The 22,931-nt window shown below is 40.4% G+C and overlaps 2 protein-coding genes across 2 annotated transcripts; both read right to left on the reverse strand.

The window, feature by feature from the left end:
• Window positions 1-1,246: 1,246 nt before the first annotated feature.
• mbip (MAP3K12 binding inhibitory protein 1) lies at window positions 1,247-7,488 on the reverse strand. Its single transcript, XM_027004870.2, has 9 exons — window positions 7,340-7,488; window positions 6,801-6,917; window positions 6,355-6,585; window positions 4,380-4,476; window positions 3,799-3,864; window positions 3,488-3,640; window positions 3,193-3,290; window positions 1,683-1,721; window positions 1,247-1,580 (listed from the first exon to the last, which is right to left on the reverse strand). The coding sequence occupies exons 1-9, from the start codon at window positions 7,478-7,480 to the stop codon at window positions 1,473-1,475; spliced, it is 1,050 nt and encodes a 349-aa protein (XP_026860671.2). The 5' UTR covers window positions 7,481-7,488; the 3' UTR covers window positions 1,247-1,472.
• Window positions 7,489-18,823: 11,335 nt separating this feature from the next.
• On the reverse strand, window positions 18,824-21,198 carry nkx2.1 (NK2 homeobox 1). Its single transcript, XM_027004852.2, has 2 exons — window positions 20,696-21,198; window positions 18,824-20,037 (listed from the first exon to the last, which is right to left on the reverse strand). Exons 1-2 carry the CDS (start codon window positions 21,060-21,062, stop codon window positions 19,367-19,369), a joined length of 1,038 nt encoding a protein of 345 aa, XP_026860653.1. The 5' UTR covers window positions 21,063-21,198; the 3' UTR covers window positions 18,824-19,366.
• Window positions 21,199-22,931: the final 1,733 nt, after the last annotated feature.

A 22,931-nucleotide genomic window follows, 5' to 3' on the forward strand; every position in this document is an offset into this window, starting at 1 on the left:
ATGTTTTGACAGGTCCGCACTCAGGCACATTTGATAACCTGTCAGTGGAGAAGTTAGGGCCTAAATGAAAAGCTCAACTCACGGGAGGAGAACCCTACAGTAGAACATTAGCAATGAAAAGGTCTGCGTGCACACAAAGACATAATTAGTAATTTGCCAGAGCCCCCGTAAATTACATCCATATGACACAATCATGTAAGCAATGGGCAACATTATATTACTAAAGTGGAATGATGTCAGACTTCATATATATTTGTACATTCTAAGTAGCACACACATCTCTAACAAATCAAAGCTGTTCCACCTGACAGGATAAACTTCCATCAACCTCAGATGTGATTTGCCCATTGATTTGTCTTTGTTATGCTAATATTACCATTCTACTCTTCTATAAATCCTACTGTTCTCCAGCAAAAAAAAAAGAAAAAAAAAAGGCCTTATTAGTCATCATTTTCATCCACAACAGTCAGTGGTCAGTAGATAATGCAATGAAAACAGTACTACTGAAATCACTGTAATCAAATGTGCTTAGGAAGGTCAGAATGTGACTGCAGATCACTGGTGAACTGCCTTGCGTGTGGCCTTGTGCAGGCTCTTGGACTGGAGAAAGGGAGCAATCTTCCCAGACTAATTGTCTGTTCATAGCTTGTGGAAAATGTAATCAGGTCATTTGTTGCAATGACAGGCTGCAGAGGTGAGCGGAGATGCACAGCAGTAGTTTGATCACACTCCCTGCCTCCCTCCAATCAACCTTCCTCTTTTTCTCTCTCTCACACACACACACACACACACACACACACACACACACACACACACACACACACACACACACACACACACACACACACACACACACACACACACACACAGCGCTCCTCAGTCCTGGTCATCACCAATAACTACATTTCATTACATCACAAAGAAATCTCTTTTTATCCAACAAATCTGTGAAATGTACAGTGTGTGCTGGGCTTCTGGACAGGTTAGACCTTGGGAAGTGAACAAGAACTGACTGGATAGGAAGTACAGGTAGCAGGCTGCTTTAGATTCCCTACCACTGGCCCCGACTTTATTTAACACCTTTAAGTGTACAGACATCATTTTTGTAATTCCTCTTAGACAATAAAGAAACCAATCGCCGCACTGAAAAATGAAACCCTGGTAATTCAAGGCTGAAGGTTACATTTTAGAAATGGGCTCTACATATGTGTATAGACATTTCAATGCAAAAAATAAATACTCAAAATTCTTGTTGCAGAAAAGATGTATTTACAAAAAAGAAAAATGACAGCATGGACCAGTTCCCTCAATTGCCTCAAAGAGACAGATATATTTTCATATGTACAACTCAACTGCTATGGGACAAAATGACAAGTCCTCACTATAGATTCAGAAAGGATTTAACAAGGGAGTTGTAGTTTGTCTTTAAATAGTGAAGGCCTTTCCTGTGTATATGAGCACATGCACACGTTTCAAAATGGAAATTCCCTTGCGTCTGTGGAGTGGAATTCACTCGCTCTCTTCAGCAAGGCTGTTCTAACTGCATTGATCTTCCCATCCAGCTCACACAGGCTGTAGCTCTGCAAAAAAAAAAAAAATACAGAGGTTTTTAGTCTGTATACACATTTGGAACATGGGACCATGTGACAGCAGTCAATATATACAACTGACCTGAAACTTACCTGAGATACAGAGGCCTTCGGACGCTTGTGTGAGTAGCTCTGTAATGAAGAACAGTACCAATTAACAAGGAGCAAAACAAAACTGCAAAGATTCTGCAAGGGAATAACACAGATCCTTAGAGTCAAACCAAACAAAGCCAGTATATAAAACATCAGGATGGGCTTTGATCAACCAAAGAAATATTTTTTAACCAATCGACAAGCATTTATGTAGAAAAGCAGGTCAAAGATGCCATGCTGCTCAAACCCAAGGACTCAACCCAGATCAAGAGCTTACCTCACACAAATATCACGCACACGCAAGCACCACGGAGCAAAACGGGGCCCGTCCCACAGGCCGGACTGTTCATATAGCATTTGGTGTTACGTTACAGTGAAGCAATCACGATCAACAAGCACTGCTGATGGACTTTCATCACCAGGCGCGATGGAAGGGCAGTCTTTGCACTGATTAGCACTGCGGAGAAGAGGGCACCTCCGTCTGCCCGACACCCACGGCCCCCTCATCCACACCGGCCATCTCCTCTCATCAGCCTCCAGCAACTCGGCTTTATTCCAATCACTTCTTTGGTCCGGACATAAATACACACCGAGATTTGGTATAGCTGGCCCTCGCTGCTATGGTTTAATTACTTTACTGGACTCGTTAAAAGCAGTGGCACAAAGTAAAAAGATCAGCAAATTTTACAGTGTACTCGACGTACCCCTTTATAGGCAGCGCACACATTTTCCAAAGGACATGGAAATCAGCAAGCTCTCAGCTCTACACTGCACTAAGTGAAGCCAGTGGCAGGAGGCGGAGAACAGCTCAAGAGCACTTACTCAGCTAACTTTGATGGGCTACAATCTGACATGGATAACAAATTCTGAAGAGAGGGGAAAAAATATTACCCATATCAGCTTTTAATGGCTTTGAAGAACTTTTAGGTTGACTGTTGTGAGGGGAGGGGGAAAAAAACCCACACATTTAAATGTAAAAAATTTAATTAAAAAAATTTAAAAAAACACAAGCTGCATGGCACCTACATAGATAATGTAGGAGTGGCATAACGCAGTGTACTTTAGGAGTCACTGACATTGGGATGGCATTCTGTTACTGCCTGTCTAGATAAAACCTCAAAAAAACCTCCTCTACACACAAGTAGCATTAACACCATCGTCGACTGTTGGAGGTGATGGAGCAGACTGTGCGCTACTGCCAGTTTCCTTACTGCATGTGTCACTTCTGAAATATGTTGTACGGTTATACCATGCAAGCTCTATAGGATTTGATGCATTAGGCAACACTTGTGGATCCTTCCATGACACTTGAGACACGTTTCCTAATGACTGATTGATATAGAAATTACTTTTGCTTTTCAGCATATACTGTGGTTGCTTCAGACAAACAGATTTGAAACCTGCACAATTGCAGAGTGCTACTCTCCTCTGAAGAATTCAATTTGTAGCTACACCCCTCCCCCCTTTCAACGTACAAACACGTCCACTTCATCCCCCCACCCCCACTCACTGTGGAGTGGAAGTACTCCGGAGAAAGGCCCTCAAGCTCCAGGATTCGATCCTCTAGCTTCTTCAGCCGCTGGTAAACGCTGTGAGGCACCGGTCCCGCTACAAGGCATGAGACACAGAGCGGATTTACTTTAAAGTCATTTTAAAGCTGTCTGGAGCCATCAAGAATTACAGCATGTGATCATATTTGCCAGGAGTTTTCGTTAGGTGTAACGCATGTGTAAAACTAGGCCTGTGCACACAAGCATGGGCGGGCGTCCTGTGGCAGGTAGTCACTGCTCGCAGATCCTGCTCACCCGCTGTCAGCTTTAGGTGAGCTTCTATGTTCTGCAGCCGCTCCTCGATGGCAGGGTTTCCACAGTCTCTGCTGAATGAGCCTAACTTTTGCTCACCCTGCTCAGAGAGCCCCCCTCTGGTCTGGGGCCCATACATATTCACCACTCGTGTCACTGCATGAACAAATAATTGACAGCACAATCTAAAGGCAAACCATTTTCACTTCATTTTGTTAATTGTAACTTTTGTACATTTCAGTCCAGAAATATCTTTAAAATTGGTGAGCAAAACAGAAGACAAACAAGTAAAATACTGCAATGATTAGTCTGACCTTTGACATGACTCTTGAAACCCGGATAAGGCGTGAAGACGGCATCTGTTCTGGCACAACTGTTTTCTGTAGCGAAATAAGGAACCATTTAAGAGACTTCTTAGGAACAGAATAACAGCTCAGGACTCAGAAACAGCTCACTCAAGACTCACACGCACTTGGACACACTAATGCACACACATAATGAGGAGACCAGCTTCTGGATATGCATTAAATTTTGAATTTGACATTGAATAAATACATACAAATGCCATGCGAGTTTTACTATTAAGAATAATATGCTCCACTGTCTATGATAACTAGCTCAAAAATGCAAATACAAACTCATTGAGCTTCTATATACCTTTGAAGAAGGCATATCTCAAACACGCTCCATGACTTTGGCTGCTACGTGAGCGTTATGAAGAATCTGAGCTTAGTTCCAAATTGGCCAGGCCAAAACGGGGCTTTCAGTCTGCTCTGTAAGCGGTGCAGTCTGACCTCTCGCCAGTGGAAAATCAGCACTCTCGCAAACATTGGCAGTCATTCAGCAGACCTCCCACTCCCTCACCCCACCCCCTCCGCTGCCCTCTCGTTCTCACCCTGATTGCAGTCGATCACATTGCAAAACTCCCGCACATTGTTTTCATTGATCTCCAGCTGTTTGCGCTCTATAAATGCAGATATCCTACGCTCAATCTGATCCAGAGAGAGCAAGCGAGAGAGAGGGAGGGAGAGAATGAGAGAGAGAGCAGAGAGTGAGCAAGAGAGAGGCAGAGAGCGAGTGAGGGAGAGAGAGAGAGAGAGACATGAAAACGAGTGCAGAATTGATGAGCTATTGAGAGAAATCAATCCACTGTGGTCTTTCTGTTGTTTAGTGATAATGAGGAACAGAAATCTGCTGGGGCTACGTGAATAACGAGTGCAGTGGACACAATTACAACAAGTATCAAAACATTTTACACTCTCAGCCATTTCACACTGCAGAGATTGCTCTGGCTGTCTGTTCTAGTGACCATAAATAATGATAAAAAAAAACAATATAAAAATAAAGGCCTCCTTGTATTTCACCCACATGCAATTTCACAGAGTAATGAGCCTCCACTTCATGATGCAGCGAGAGCCTGGACCTCTCAGGACTCTCCAACAGGGCGGCTATTCATTTTTCACTGAGGCAGAGCAAGCCGCGAGAGAGCCCTCCATTCAGTGTACTGAGTTATGTCCCAGAGCCACAGCCAGAATCAGAATAATTCAGTCACTGTATGGCAGACCACATAGGGCTGATTAGATTTAGACAAGCAACAGGTAACACTGGACAAATCAGCCTTAACTGCTTTTCAACACGGCACCAGTTAAATGCGTACACTGATTAAAATCAATATTGTGGAAGAATTCAAGATCACACACACAGGGGATCTATGAATGGTCTTCTAATCGTGGCTTAATACACATAATGTAATTTTTCACATAATGTAATTCTTCAATTCCCTAACTGGTACTTCCTTCAGACTTCAAAACAATACATTTTCTAGCTTAGTTCAACTAATGGACTTAAATGTCTTCCATCCAAAACTGAATTTCAGCCCTCTGAGAGTTCACACCCAGTTCAAATGAGCTGACCAAACGTGCACCAACTCATCGAACAACTCCAACTTGCCCAGGTTTTCATCACCATTCTATTCTCTTAATGGAATGCCAATAGGTCCTGCTGTTTACCAACTACAAAATGCATTTTGAGCTCAGCCCACAATCCTACATTTCTTTTGACAATCAGTGCACTTTAAAAACTGCAATGAACAAAACAAAATCTAAAATGCACATTTGCATTGTGGATATATTTTTGGCAAACTATGTTACCAATGTCACCTACTGAGATTCAATAAGTATGTCTGCTATTTTAACAAACTAAAATGAATATGGTGTGTAGAGCCCCTAACCCTATGATATGAATAAACTTGAAATGTGTACTTTTGAAATTCATCTTATTTGTGGATCACCCACTTAGTAATATACACGCATCACTTCATTTAACTTCCATTTAAAGACCTCTCTGATTCTCTCTTGAGGTAACTTGAGGTCAGCATGCCACCTTTCGTTTTATGGATTCTTTTGTTTTGATTCACTCATGTTGTTCCCTCCCAAATAAATTGGGTTCATTTCAAGTATTCACCTTGTTTTTCAAAGGCATTTTAAAACTGATAACTACCCCAAGTTCAGAATTACAGTACATTAAAATCACATCAAAAAATTTAAGTGCACTGAACACATGTTTATGCTGTCAAGATGAGTGCATTTTAAACATTACTGCATTGTAATGGGAACTGCAGACTAAAAAGTATGTTTGTGTATTTTTCAAAATTGTACTGTTAAATAGAAACAGCTTTAGAGTGCTTATGTAAGCACCTAATAGATATTTCTAGTAGAACAAAAAGAAAATCATCTCTAGCATAACCTAGCTGTTTCTGAGTCCACCAAGAAAGGCAGTGGACTGAAGCCTTGAAAAACATTCAAGACACTTGCTGAATCAGTTCTTTAGATCAATGTATTTTTACATACTGCAGGTGAGACCGTATTTACCTCTGCTTTACCAGCCTTGATCTGGACACTGTTATCATCAAGCTGGGCCTTCACAACATCCGTGGGGGTGGTGTGGTGTTGTGATGTAGTAGGAACGTGACCTGAGCCTACAACTACCTCCTTCTCAGATGTTGCTACCAACTCTTCCCTCGATTTCCCTGCTGTTTCACAGCTGGCTGTGATAGATGGCTTCTCAGCATCCACCATTTGTTTCAGATTTGCAGATATTGACTAGGAAAGAGAGCATAAAGTTAATTACAGACCTTTAACAGATTTATGGACAACTGCTCCTTCATGTTTAGGTGTAGGCTAATCAGTGCATGGCTCGGTCAGAACCTAATGAAGGCAAATAAAATGATTTCTTTTATTACCGCACGATCTATTCGCTCAGATTTCTCCACTGGCTGTTGCCATTGTCTGTACAAGTTACCATCGAGAACATCTACCTGTAACTTGCAGATGTGCTGCTGTAAACAGTTGTATATATGCGTCGGCTTAAGTTCAGAGTAGTTAACATCGCTCACGTTGGCTGTGATGCTCAACACTTCAGAGCATACTTTTATCTGTAAAACAAATGACAAATAGTGGGTTACTAGTTACTGTTCTACCATGCACTTTCGATAGATCGATATTTTGCACATATTGTATACTTAACCATTTACAGCGACATGTCTAGAAGGAATCGAACCGAATGTGGTTTAAAGCAGCAAAGGAAACGCTGAGACACGCTTTTCCTGTGTATCTAAACACGCTAGAGATACCTAACTCCATCATTCTGCCGGCGCCGCTCGCCTGTGTCAATATAATTCGGAAAAACAATCAAGGAGAAGAAAAGGTGAAAAGTATCTTAGCTTAGCTTAGCTTATCTTATTTTAGCTTAGCTTATTTTAGCCACGTAGCTAACCCTAGCTAGCGACGGCACGTTCAGTGCGAGCTCCATCATAAAAACACTTCACACAGTAGCCTGCGTGGAAGAAAAACTAACCTCGGAACCGAACTCTGCGATCGAATCGAGGAGAGACGAGAAGCACTCTCTGAATGCATTTCCAAGGCCCTCGTTACGGCACACTTGTGAGACGCCCGTGTCGTGTTTACTTTCCGTGGAAACGTCTTCGCTCGCCGCCATGGCACTGCCGCGTCACACGGCGCCGTTGATTGGTGGAAAGCGTACTTCTTTGGTTACGTCATAACCGGAAGGGTCCACTGGAAGCCACATGGTGAGAGACTGAAAAAGGGGATAACGAAAAGGCCCTCAGTTACGTCTTAGTTACGAACTAAATCTTAATTCTAACCTTAATTTATTATCTCCCCCCCTCTACATACGTACGCCGTAGCAACTATTTATTTTCTCACTTAGGGATCAATCCTTGCATTTCCCTGTATGAACTAATATGCTCTCAGGCTAAATATGCTAAATAACGTTCAATGGCTACAAAGGAATAACCTAGATTGGACCTACAGATAAATTTGTATAATAGAGCAAATTTCCTGTAACGTAAGAAAATTGTGTAAGGTAGAAGGCTATCAATAATAATTAGCCCAATATTATTCATAGCATACTGCCTTACGCAGTCACATTGTATCAAAAGCAGTATCCTGTCAAATTCAAAGCTGTTTGAGTCAATGGATGACACTGGTCCCCCCCAGCTAATAACTTCGCTTGTCAATCAAGCATCATTGCTTAGTTGAATGAAATTGTGAATTGAGTCCAGCAAAGCTACCTGACCTTTAGAAGGAGGTTGATGAATTTGCCATTGATTCCATATCCACCGTGTCCAGTGTCAGCCTTATGGCGAGCTTGTCAGATTCTTGTCACCATCCCCAACCACTTCAGTATTTAGGCTATGTCTGTTTTTCCCCTAACTAACTCTGAAAAGGTTGCTCCCCTTTGCACTGACTGTCAAACAAATGTGTAAGCACATTGGGGATGGGAAGCTGCCTACAATGGTGTATTTTTTTGTATTCTGAGAGACTGTGGGAAAATCTCCCTTCGCTATTCATACATTTTTTTCTTCTTCTTTTCATATAATGAGGGGAGACTGATGAACTCAACAATGGAGGAAAAAAAGAACAATTACCATCAACCAAAAAGCTCTCAATTCTGAACTCGAAAATGTTCTCTGGACGGGTTAATCATTTCAGGAAGGGTTTGGAGACAAACCTTTCAGCTCCGGTCCTTTCAGGGGTGTAGTTAAATTCTTCCAGTGGGAAGAGAACTGTAACACTTGACATCTTTTAACATTTTACTGCCAGTGCATATTCCCACAGAGCAAGACAGAAAAAAAAAATCTATAATAGTTGATTTTAGTTGCCAAGATAAGCAGGCAAGCTGGGCTTCATCAATATCATTGTGTTATTTATCAATATATTTCTAAACCTTATAACCCATTAAATTAAGTTTAATGTTTTAATGAAGAATTTCAATCTCCTTTTCAAACAAATCGGTGTAAATGACATCCTCTCTCTCTTTCTTTCTGTAAATGTGAGAAGGCTTTTAGGCAGATGTTAAAAACGGCCTTTGCATCTCCTAGTACAGTAGCTGCCATAGCCAATAGGAACAAAACCTCTAGATGATGTAATAAAAGAAGAAGAAGAAGCAGCATTATTATTTTCACTCCCAAAATCCAAAATGTGGATACAACTTTGTCTGTTTTGGTAACATATCATATTCAGTTATTTATTTTTAAAATATAACACACACACGTGTGTGTGTGTGTGTGTTTGTGTGTGTGTATCAACTTCATATTGCCTGCAAAAGTATTGAACTAGAAATACAATTGTGACACATTTCAAGGATATTTGAAAAACACTTCTACTAGTTGGAGGGATTCAAGCATTTTGCATTATTGCTATTATATAAATACAAATGTATTCAAGCTTTAGATTTTCATATATCCCACATATATATATATATATATATATATATATATATATATATATATATATATATATATATATATATATATCATGTACATGTACATCTATCATCATCTAACCAAAGTGTTCTACCTCATGTTCCTCACAAAAATACTGACTACCTCTATATTTTTTAAAAGGCATAATTTTGCAGACTGTGAGACTCTAAACAACTGTAGACAGGCAGACGGTGGAAGAGGAAAGTGCAGGTTCTGTGTTAATAGGCGTCACTGTTCCTTCTCCTATAGTAAAGGAATGAGCTGTAACGCATTTAGAAACCTCTTAACTGCACTGTCTGCGCGATTGGAAAAAAATTATAATGATTTCTTCACTAATGAACGCCAAACTTGCCTTGTGAGAATTTAATTGAAAATCCATCTAATCCATGGTTTCTTTGGGGTGGTGGTGGGGGGTCTTATAGATTCTAAGCATTGCTAAGTTTTTCTCCCTCCTTGCTTCATACCCCCCCCCCCCCCCCCCCCCCCCCCCCCCCCCCCCCCCCCCGCCCCTACTCTTGGGTGACTGCACCTGTCACCTGGGGGCCCCTGTCTGCTCTCAGGATCAATTTACATAACCTCATTTAGCAGTTCACAAATCAGAGCCATTAAGAGCTGCTAACAGGAACCAAGGGTTCTAATTTAGCCTGCCTTTCACAGTGGGAAAATTGGGCAGCTCAGGCCTACAAATAAAGACTCAGGTCTTGGCTTTGATTGTTGATTGTGATGGTAAATGTACGGATGATTAGAGCAGATTTTCCCCTTTATTGATTTCCTGCCAAAACACAGCATGGTACAGTCCTGTACTGGGAAGCTAACTGGGTTTAGGAAGGTGACAAGGGCTTATGGGATGCAATGTGTTCATGAATCAAAAAATGTTTGCTCACCTCCATTTTGCTAAAGGACTGAAATCATACAATTTCTGATAGACAGGGAGTTTACTAACTTTAATGGTATAGATGAAGGTGGATATACATAAAAAGTGTCACACTTACTTCCTGAAGTCTATCTCTCTTTTTGCATAAAATAGCATGATCATCTATTATTCTTGCCACTGTTGTAAAACCACACTATTCTCTTCCATAGTTTAACTTCAAAAATTGCACCATTCAACATTATCTTGCTGTCTTAAGATACTGGGATGATGTAATGTTTAAAAAGCTTGAAAAAAAGATTGACAAAATTGACATGTGTAAGATATCAAAAGTGTATACAACCAAATTTATATTTGTTCTTCTGCAATTTAAAAAAAATCAAGTGTAAATATACCTGTATTGAGCCATCAGTCGAAATCCTTAAACTGTGTTCCAATTTGATCATATGCATAAAATTGATCTGTTTCTTTTCTGAGCTCTTTCCAGTTTGTCATTATCACACCATATAACGATTTTTACAGTGAACTGCATTACAATAATATGAATGATTTACTTTAACCTATTCGTCAAATTAATTTAAGTGTGTCATTACTTGGATGATGTCAAGTGCTCAGAATGACTCTCAGTCAGTTGTGAACTTGGCAAAGATCAGCTCACAATACAGTATAAAAGGGCTGATTCAAGTTCACACGTTCCCTGCCAAACTCGCTTGTGCGGAGGTGGTTCTTGCTGTATGGCCATACATTTCAGGCTCATTGGTTCAGTAATTAATCTACAAAACGTGCTATAGAGGTTCGATCAATTTATATATATATATATAGCGTACTGGAAATTATAATACAATTTGTTTTTGCTAGGCGTCGCGAATTATCTAACCATTAAATATTTACATCAGAGTTCCTTGACTGTTTTAAGCATAGCTACGATGAAAATCGGTAACTCGCATCTTTTAATATCCAGATGTATTAGTCGCCAGAATTAAACTGTCCGTCTCCGTCTTTTTAAAAACCAGGGGCACAAACAAACCGTTGTTGCTTTCGCAGTAGCGTACATGGTAAATTAGCTTTAATGAACATGTAATTGCCCGGGATAGACCCAACGGTCTCAAAGCAAACACGGTTTGAAATTGATTTGCATTTCCACCTTTATGTGAACGCTTCTCATTGTCCAAGCGCGCTATTGATCGGTTCCAGTGTATCGCCCTGCATGTGTTTCCCTTCATTAACAGATAACGGGTTACTGATGACTGCCATCCCTAGGTCTAATGCGGCCTAATGTCTACTTTGTTCTCGTGTCATGTCGGAGGGCAGCTGCAATAATGAGTAGGTGGGTGGGCTGTGTTTTGCCGATCAGTGCTTTAGGCGTTTTGTCTGCTGGTTACAAGGGGATCTGTGGAGGGGTTAGAATAGCAGGACCTTTAAAATCTGGATTATTTTACCTACAACGGCGGTGCTGCGGGATCTCACATCAACACGTGATATATACAAGAACCTGCTTTAAATTCACAGCAATATTTAATTAGTTTTTCAGGGCCAGTGCAAATCTGAATCTTAAGCGGACACTAGAGGATTTTAGTGTCTCGGTGCGTCTGTGGTACCACTTTCTCTGCCTTTCCGCTATACTGATGTGGCGCCATTGAGCAAGACCTGGAATACGACATTGTAGGCTCAAGGCAACGAGTAAAATATAATACAAATCAATAGATCCTTCGGGGTCAGGTGTTTCTGAGGTCTAACAACGTTTTACTGATTATTCTATAATTACTCTAGATCTGGAATGTGTTTTATAAAGAAAGAAACTAGCAAACAGATTACGTCCTCTGTAATCTAATGTAACCGATCATAGTATGATACAGTAAAACCCAGAATTCCATTAGGTTCAAAAACCAGAAATAAAATTATTTATTATGAATAACTGGCTATGTTTTGCTTTCTTAAGCCTTATTCATTATTCTTGAAATGTAAATGGCACAGAGATTACTCTTGCATTTTTTAATCAGTTTAAGATTTGGTCTCAAGGCTAACTTTTTGCACGTCTTTAGCGAAGGGGAGGGGGTGAGGGGTATCTATTAGACCAGTAAAATAGACCCATTTGATTTGCCGGCTGTTGTGAATATCCCGGAAACAGTACCACCAATCAGAGGGACTTTAATGATGTACGTTCACCCTGATTTCCTTTGCCACCGAATTGTGAATGGAGCATGGAAATGATAAATGATACGCCATACGTGCGATTGCCCGCGTAATACAATGGTCACACAACGGCGAGGCTCTGTGCTGCACAGAGGGAATTGCATGTTAGCTAATTGTTAATTTGGGCGACTTCGCACTGGCTAATTATGGCGGCACCGCCAAGCCATTTGCATGATGGACTTGCCACCTGCCTCGGCGCGCGACAGCCCGCTGCCCGGGCAAACTATATAATTACTGAACAGCAGTGGGGCAATTTTGACTGCCGTTGCTTTTGTGTGAGATGAATTCTTCCTAATGACATATTTTATTAGGGGGCAAATAGCATACCTCCTCTTGGTTCTACAGAAAAAGACATAAATCTCAACAGGTCTTAATATTAAGCCAGGCACAGACGGGGGAGGCAACATCTTTGCTATAGTTTTGCGTTCTTATGTTGCTTATTTATTATTCCCACCTGTTTATGTCGTAGCTCAAACGATGTCTTATTCAAATATATGTTTAAAGTGATTTTCTTTTTCTAAATCTGACGTCACTGGTGTATGAAATCGATTGCTAAGTGACCCGCGTGTGGGTCTTATTAGAGATCCAACTAAGAATTATGGGGCGGGCAAATCACAGTGAAGTCTCAATTTAAGGGAAAAACCAACTGGGGAAATTTCACTAGTAATGCCCTCATCTCATTCATTTTTCCATGATTTGTTCAGATTTATATTGACATTGATAATATGTAACCGTGTAATGTTTATTGCTTTGCTAAAATATTAACTGATAGATAGTGACTGGGTATACAGTTTGAAGACTACACTGACCGCTGATAGGAGGGAAGGTATCCTTGCTGCTAGTCTTTAATGCATTTAGCCAATTCAATAAGCCCCTTGTTAGTCCGAACAGAAGCGGTGTTGAGATCAATTATGTTGGATCTAGTCGTTTGAAATACATGTTGTTTTAATTGAGTCGTCTTGAAAAACGTGTAAGCAAACGAACAGTGTTTAAGCGACAAAAACTTGATAAAAAAAACAGTGGGTGAGGTGATTACACGCTATTTAGCGAGAGACCTGGTGTTAACAGGATTAGTGATGGTTCGGTGACCACCAAAGGACTCCCGCTGGTACAGTATAGGAACAGGAAAAAGTACCACTTGTCTGCTTAGAATTTCTCGCGCGATGATGCGTAGTTCTATCAAATTTTAGACTTCAATGAAGTAACGAACTGAGCATTTCCAGAAATCTCGCAAATGCCTTTTTTTAAACATTAAGATATAAAATGTCTCTTTCCCGTTTCCTTTTTTCTTTTTTCTTTCGTTCTTTTGTCTTTGTTTCTATCACTCTCTCTGGACTTGCAACCAATTCAAAATAATTAAGCAGTTGATTAAATGCGATGATGTTTCTTCTATGAACATTACTAATAGCAAATATCCAAAATATGGGTTTAAGCAATCTCAGAAACAATTTTAAAACTGAATGAATGTAAAAGTGCGCAAGGGCTGTGCAGATGCAAACTTCAAAAGGAACTGAAGTATGTGCCAAATAATCCTCGCAACTGATTTGATGCTTAATAACGTGTGTGGAAATCAGTTTATGAATCTCTTTCTCCACCCAACACGAAAGTAAATCATAAAAGTATAGACTGAGCGTCTGTGCAATTCATGGCCACTTCCAGTGCCGATCCATCCATTTAAAATGTGGGTTTAACAGTTGTAGTCATTAAAAGAATAATTTTCTCTAAAGAGAAACAAAACCAAAAGCAATAGCTGCAGAAAGGGGGAGGTATGAAAATGCGGGTTTTGTTCATCGGATGGAAAGGCTCCATTCAGATAGCGCTGAATGCGCTGCATTTCCCTGCTGCCACAATTACACTGAAAGGTCAAGTATTACAGCATCTTGTATTCCGCTTTGCATGCTAAGTATTTTCCTCGAAAATGACCTGCTTGTGTGTGCGGAGTACAATGGGCTCAAGAAGCAGATGCCGGACAATTAAAGATATTTTTGCCATTACTTGACAGTCAGATTTCCCAAAGGATGCGATTACAGTCAACGAGTAATTGTGCAATTGTGCAATTTTTGCTGTACATTTTGGAATGTAAGATGCAATACAATAAACAAATAAATAAACAAAAGTTGGAGAGGAGATGGAGAGGCGAACAACAACTCAATTTATTTACTCATTTTTAGTATCTATCTTTTACATACCCAACGGAAGAGGGTAGCAGCAGACAGTGATGTGTAGACATGGATGAATGGTGCGTTACTTGAATTTCGGATGCTTTACGAACTCTGTTAACCCAGTAGAGTCATAAGAAATTAGTTAAAAGTCATTGATGTACATTTCGCTTTGCTAGTAGGTTGATGCATTTAGATAACTTATTTGATTATAATTTGATATAGATCCAGCTATTGGAGCTTGGGAATTAAATAGATTTTAAGGCATTATAATTAAATGTATTTCATGGGTCCCTTAAGTTTTTCTATTGAAAGCTTACATTTTACGGGCGGATGTGTTTGATCATGGTTGTAGTTAAAATAGGTTATTGTTCAAAATATTGAACTGGACTAAGGACTTTCCAGTTACCTTTCCAATTTCCCGTCACTGGATTATTGTTAAATGTTACAGTCAAGTTCAAAGATCATTTGACGCGGCTTGGTTATTCAGTCTCAGATGGTTGCCTAAGTATATTAATATTTTTTACGCCTTTAACAAAAAATAGCAGGTAGCAACATTTTCAGCACCTCGGATAGCGCCAGAACGTGTGACTTCCACTTACATAAGGGCTACAAGTATAATCACATTTAGCAATCTGCTTCACTTGAATTTTCGACAGTTATGGGGCAAAACGAATACAAATTATTCACTGTAAGAGTAATCTATTTACATGGTTTTCAGGAAGATGATATAATGAAACATATAACAGATGGAAAGTATATACCTGTGATAAGTTAATCAAATAGATAATGGACTTTGAGTAATATGAAAATAAACGAACGTACGATAATACCTTCATCAGCCATAATCCACGATGTTCACTTTACACGTACCATCTACAATATCAACGCAAATAACCACACACAGTAGGGAACATGCACAAATTTACACTGTAGCTAAATCAGGTCTAGCGTGCTTACCACAGGTTCCTCAGAATACATTAAGATGTTAGTGCATTTTCCCTTTATGTCTTAGCAATAACAGTCAAGTAGGTGGTTTTATAGATTCATACAACATTGTAGTCTAATAGCAAAACTGATCAGGAATATATAAAGGTTTCCTTTCCGCTGCTAAACATTGTGGCGTTCTGAATGAGCAAAGCAGAAGACCAAACTCCGAGACACCCTAACTCTCATGTGATTGCATTGAGATTACGGTCTAATTGAAGGGGGCATCGGAGACCTTTGCTCATACAACCGTAAGGACTGACCGTAGTTGTACAACGTATGTGTTGAAAGACAGCGATGAGAGCACACACGCTTCCAACGAGTCATTTTCAATTGCTACAAGCGCCACACAAAGACCACACACCGAGCCTCAGACATGTAAATGTAATCTGTAGTCTTTCACAGCGGATTCAACAAAAAAAAAAAAGTCTCTAGGAAAACCTAATAGAATCTCTAGGCGAATCAAGATTACTGGGGGAAAATGGTTACATTTGCGCAGAAAATAAAGGCGAAACCCTGCGTTTCGAAGTGAATATGTTTTATGTGATACATTTGGTTAGCCACTAGGTTGAATCTAAGTGAGTGATTTAATTGAGTCAGTAACCCTGTCACTTTTCAGTCTGTTATTGCCGTAGCCTACAACAAACGTGCGAGAATCTCTCTTTTATATTCATAGTGCAAATTTAAAGAGGAGATTTTCACTAGTGCTTGAAGAGATTATTCATCACGTGCAATTATGTGAAAGCCTAAATGAAAATTCTGACAAAAAATACATATACTTTTCCTTTGTGTAGAAGCCGGATACCTGCACTGTCGTTAACTATTCGGACTGATTTCAGTGCACATTTAACCTGTGCAAATATAGAATTTTGAAGTGCACGGTAACTCGCAGTAACTCAGCCTATAGCAGAAAGATGCCTCAGATGATTTAGTATCAGCCCTAAATAAAACGAGCTCTTGGCTGTAGGGTTATGACGGGATCGTTTTGGGCATAAACGACAAAATATATTGTTGATTTAAATTGAACCGCTGATTTAACGACCCTTCATCCAAAATAAGTGCGCCATTACAATCAGTGACTCATTAAAACGCGCGCCACATCTCCCAAGTCGTGGCGCGAGGTCGCCGTGGCTAGCTGGGCCACTCCAGCAATCATAAATACATATCGAAACATTTAGAAACATAGCCGGAATTACACTTTGCTTCGTGTTTCGTCTTAGGGATTATAATAACATTTGCTTAGATATGTGTTGTTTCCACTATAGTTAGCCGATGTCGGATCCTTTTATCTTTGTCCTCAAACTGGAGAGCAGTCCGACAAAGTTTTAGGGTACCAGGCTTAGAATGTCGGTTTCGTCCTTATAAAACGACTGGAGGCATCAACCCCTCTAAATCCCATTCATATGCAACCGCAATAAGATGTCAGCAAACAAATCGCCAGGTGGAATAAACAGCTGCCAGCATTCTAAATGGGTGCATTGAACAGAATGGCAAAAAACGTCCAGTCGCCCATATAGCCCACATCACCGGGGTCGCACCTAGTACACATACGCGCTTATATTTACCAACCTCCATTCCAGCTTCCACCTAATATGCGGAGCTGTGAGCATTTCAGAAAATGGAATTAACATGTACTGCTGAGTTTTCAGGAAACGTAAAAAATGTAAAGTTTTTTATCAATATATCTCATACAATATATAATTTAAAACAACTACAGCAACTTTAAAACGAAATAGTTTTAACCTTACATGAAAAAAAAACCTTGTCGTAACATCAAACAACAATGAGGATTAACATGTTTAGTGACGATATAAGCTCAGAACTCTCTTTAAAAGTTTAACATATTTTGTCTAGGGTGGCTTTCAGGGAAAGGAACAAAGGAAGATGCAAACGGGTGTTAATCAAGGACATCACAAATTTAATATACTCATCGGGTGAACTTAGTTTTTCAGATGTATAGGTCAAACTGAACGAGCAGTGTCCTTAACAAAGAGACATTCGTTTGCAAGCCATGGAAAAGAACTCCGTGCAGATGTTCCTGTCAGTGGCACCTGTCTTGAGAAAATTGCTACCAGAATGTGCGTTAGAACTTTTTACAGTGCAACGTGTACAGGCGTAGGCTCCGTCCCCCAGGAACTCCTTGCTATGGTTGTGATTTTACATTCCCAGCAACCAATATATTAGTCCATTTTTAAAGATTTTATAATTCTGTAATTTTAAAATCTTCAAAAAAGGGAAAATTCCTTAAAACAGGCTCTATGTGAGGATAGATCGTTAAAACGTTTATGCTTCTGTTTTAGAAGTGCGCACTCTGCGGCTCGCTCACTCTCTATTAACTCGCTCAGATACCCACTCACTCACTCACTCACTCACTCACTCACACTCGCCCCCTCTGATGTTTATAAACTTTATCAATACGTAAACATTTGAGGCCCTGCGATTCTCACATCGCATTGATATTAGCTTCTCTGATAAGTATGTGTATATTGTCTTGCACGGTTATTTGGGAGAATTCAGTTGTTTGGCCAGGGATCTGATTGATAAGCTTGCCTTTAGGAGCGTTTGTTTGATGTACGTAACTTTAAAGGAGTGGAGACCTCACCTTTCTGACTCACGCTTAAACCTAAAAGGGACGCCGACCATACAAAAGCGTAGCTGTCGGTTTACCTTGCAAAAGATTAACGTTTTTAAATATCACTGAAGGTAACAAATGCAAAAATAGCGTGCGGTATTTTGGGGGCGTAAGTGAGTGGTAACAAGACAACTGCAATCGTATTTTCTAATGCAAAGTAGACTGTACGTGATTATTACCGATTTGCAGGCAATAGTGGGAAGCGACGAAGCACCTACATAGAGTAAACGTAGTCTACACTTCACACTTTTGTTCAATCTACGTTAACCTCACGACTACAAGACGAGCTGTAGCCGACCTACATTTCGAACTTTGTCCGGCTTTGCTGTTTTAGCGGAGCGGTCTTTGTTTTAGCGGAGCGCTCCTCCACAGACAAGCACATACAAAAAGCAAGATTTGCAAAATACTGCAACAGAAAAAAAAATTGTCTTGAGCGTGCTAAAAATTATATATGTTTCGACATAAATGTGTATTCCGGATTCAAAATGAGGTGATATGCTTTTGAGGAAAAGAAAAAGTCTTTTTTTAATCAACAGGCTTCAAACTGCATAACCTAGGCCTATTGGGTCTATTCTGGTTTCTTTTGGCGAATGCCAAATGCTTGCAAGCAATTCTAATAAAAGCGTGTTACATTTTCATAATTTATTAATATGATTGTATAACTGCGTTTAAGTCAAATATCTATAAGTTACAAGTAAATGAAACGTACAAATACCAGTGGAACTCAAATAACATGTAACCCTCAATATCAATAAAAATTTTATACAATATACATATCGCTAAAAACTATGTATTCAATCCAAACCTTTTACAGAAATGTACAAGCTACGGCTTACATTGCAATCTATAAGAATCAGGCATGTAGCAGTCAGACTGTGAGGCGGCGTCTTAAAGTGTCAAACGAAGCTTTTTTTAATCCGTCGGAACTGCAGTATATGTAATTTTATCGTCTCCACTTAAAAGTTACATAAATAATTCCATCTTCTTAGTGATCTTTGGACGCGCGTCCTCATGATAAAAGACTGGAAAGGATATCTCTCTCAGTCTGCAATGGTCGTCTTGCTCGCAGTCTTTTTGCCTCTCCCTCCAGTCTGGAGAGAAGACATTCAGGGGACAGACGGGGCAGAAGTAACGACAAGCCGATGTTCAAACAGTTACAGTGCATCTCAGTTATCTTTGTTGACTGGCTCAAAAAACATACGTCGAGATTGAACGGCCTACAGATGCTGTCTGTCCGCCTGTCGAGTTCTTACTGTCACCACGTCCTGCCGTAAAGCAGAGCAGAGCAGGGCAAGGCCGTCCCGTACTCGGTACCAGAAGAGTTCAGGTGTGATAGACCGGACACCTGCGTTTGAAGAGAAGGAGGACTCGCACCGTGCTGACCGAGATCTGGGGACTGGCCCGCACTGCCTACCTGTTGACTTTGATGCTGACCCATTGAACTGTTATTGGACATGATCATGGCGTTGCCTCCTTGAGGAAGGTGGCTTTGCACAGCGCTCGTGGGGGTATGGCCGCTGCCTTGACACGGCTTTCCGTCCTTCACTAAAACCGGTACGGCCACCCGCCGTGGCGACTGCTGTTGCTGCTGACAAGAGCCGCTTTCTTGTTGCATTTGCTGCTGGGACACTTTGTCTTTGGCCTGTCTTTTCATTTTGTAGCGATGATTCTGAAACCAAATTTTGACCTGGGTCGGAGTCAAGTGAATCATACTCGCCAGGTGTTCTCTTTCCGGCGCGGAGAGGTATTTCTGCTGCTTGAAGCGCCGTTCGAGTTCGTAGACCTGCGCTTGGGAGAACAGCACTCGCCTCTTTCTCCTCGGGGTGCTGCTCAGGGAGCCCATGCCTTTACCAACATCCGCTAAGGTACCGAGGCTGCTCATGCCCCCCATGTTCATTCCGGAAGAGGAACCCATGAAACGAGAAACTGAAAGGAGGGGATCTTTATTAGCTACCATCATTATCATACATTAATAACAATAACAGTAGTAGTATTGGCAATAATAATAATAATAATAATAATAATAATAATAATAATAATAATAATAATAATAATAATAATAATAGAATGTTGGCTAAAACTAGCGCTCGTATAACAAATTATGCTAGTAATTTATGTGGGACCTAATGCACAATTATGCAAAATTATACACGAGGGATGTTCGTGCGGCAGATTCTTTCCTTATATTCGACAAAAACAGGGTCAGTGGTTGAGAGCTCGTTAATGGTTTGAGTGGATTTTGTTTAGATCCTACACCTGGCTAATTTAACTCTGTGAAAAGAGCAGCATCCTGCACTCTCGCGTTACACGGTCGCCTTGTTTCCAAACACTGCATGCGCGTGCTTTTGTGTACTTGCTCTCTGTGTCTTTGATTGTTAATTTGAAAGCGCGAGCCACGCAGTAGGTATTCGCCCGGATGAGCATTAAAACCTTAGTAAGTCATAATGAAACACAAAGGAATCGCTTCCGCGTATATTGTGTTATCCTGTAACCAACTTAAATGCATTTAGCTAAGTTACGACTGGCCGCATCCTGCCATTGCATCCATAGCTCACGATGGGATGTATTTTCCAAGTGCACTTACTCGTAGAAAAGCGTGGGTCGGGATTTGCTCCGTACCAGCTGGTGGCTGTCGTAGCGCCCCGCATTCCGTCCTGATAAGCCGGCAGGTCGCTCATGTTGCCCAAATTTCCGTTGCAATAGCCTCCCATCGCCGTGTGTGGCAGCTGGGAAACTCCAGCAGCTGTCATGTGGTAGGCAGCGGGTACCGTTCCATTGTGGCCCATGTGGTGCTGCTGCATCGCCGCCTGCGTGACTTGCGGCTGTCTGTACGAGGCAAGAGGAGCCCCCAAGTTGTTACCCTCCATACTTACTTTTTTGTAGCTCTCCTCAAGAGGACTCAAGATATCGGATACAGAAAAAGGAGTCGTATGCTTAGGGCTCATCGACATTGTTCTATGTTGCAGAAGAAGAAATTAGAAGGCAAAGCAACCTGTCCTTCTTTTTTTGGCCAGCTCCTCTGTTCCTGTTGCTTCAGCGTCGATGCAGCGAGTTGGACACGTAAGAGGGTGCCTGAAGTCCGCCTTAATTGGCTTGAGTGGGAGCTCGAAACTGACTTTCGTTTGTTTTAGCTGGGTGCCAGGTTTAAGGCTACCATCAGAGGCGGGGCGTCAGCAGCTAGGGCAACAATACAAAGCAACGCTATCATCCGTACACCAACGCATAATTCCTATTACGTGGTCGTGAGCTACCCCTTGCCATCCCCCGACCTTGAAAACACTCGCGCATATAACCACATCTGTCCGCAATGTTGTATTTATTTAACGTGCAATATATAATCTCTACATTTCTTACGGAAGAGTGCAGCAACAAAGAAATGGATGAAATGTTGATAGTTGGAGTGATGTTTATGAGGGCCCCTTAATGAGAGCGCATACGCGGACCAGAATCTTCGAGAAGCACTCAATTCCTGAAAAAGCTTGAGTTGAACTCCTGACTTTTAATGGCCACAAGAGGCTTCTGGTGATTGCAGGCGTGTTTACATTATGACCCATCGTACTCAGACTCGCAAAAGTGCCCTTGCAACGAGGAAGGAACGCTGACTGATAAATAAATAAATACATATGCGCGTGTTAAGAGGTTGCGTGAATGATTAACTCCTTTTCTGTTTGATATTATTGGACGTGAGCAGCGTGTCGTTCAAATCCCCATCCACTCGGCTCAGACACGCAGTCCTAAAGAATTGTGTTCGCGAGGAGGAGAGCTCTCAGGTAAAGTTAACGGCGCTCAAGTAGCTTGTAGCCCTTCAGTTACTCAGCTAGACAGAACTCGACTAGGCTGTTCTCTCTCTTTTTTTTTTTTTTTTTGGTCTTCATAGTTTAGGCCTACGATATAAAGTAGTTCGCAATTATAATTTTTAAAAAATGCAAAAGAGGAATAAACGCTTTTTTGATTAATAAATTAGCTGTTGCTTATAATGGAAAATGGCATAACCTCATTTTTAGGATTGCTTATGTGACTTAATATCCTAATCTTAAATATAATAATACTGTTATAATAATAATTGTGCTCCTACATTAACAGCAACAAGGATAATACAAAAGGCTATATTCTTCTTTTTGCTATTATTATTATTAATAATAAAAATTATAATAACACCAATAATAATAAAATAAATAAATAAGTAAATGATTGTGTACAATAGTATTGCTATAAAGCATTATTGATTAATATTGTTGTAAATGAACAATTTGCTGTAGCGTTTTTGTGTCTGTGCCTTAGCTCATACATTTTTCTTATTGTTATTAGTAGGCTATGAATTATTTCCAATAGTTATTTTAGATCTGTTATTTCTTATAAGTATAAGAGAACATAATAATTGATTCTTTACTTGTTTGTTTTATATGAGAATATTAGTAGTATTTTTTGGCCTAGTCTCAGACTTTTGGAAAGACGGTCAAGTTTGATTTTGTAAAATATCTTATACGTATAAATTTTTAACTGCAGGAAATAGTCTGTTCGATTTTTTCATTTACATTTGAACGGGAACTCATATTTATGGACGCATTAGAATGTCATATACCAGTTTCTTCACAGCAACGATTACGACGAGCAGAAAAGAAATTCTGACATGAACATTTTATCCTGCCATCCAGATTAGACTTGCGGTGAAACAACTTTTATAGACTGCCATAAAAGAATCAGTAATACTTATGCACCCAGGCTTAGATTTTATCAGCGGTGAAAAAACTCTCTTATCAAAAACTAAAATTATGCGCTTGAAGGGGGAGGAAAGCTATCTTCCTCTTTAGGCGTTTTTT

Source organism: Electrophorus electricus, chromosome 13 (assembly GCF_013358815.1).
Source record: "Electrophorus electricus isolate fEleEle1 chromosome 13, fEleEle1.pri, whole genome shotgun sequence".
NCBI classification, from domain to species: Eukaryota; Metazoa; Chordata; class Actinopteri; order Gymnotiformes; family Gymnotidae; genus Electrophorus; species Electrophorus electricus.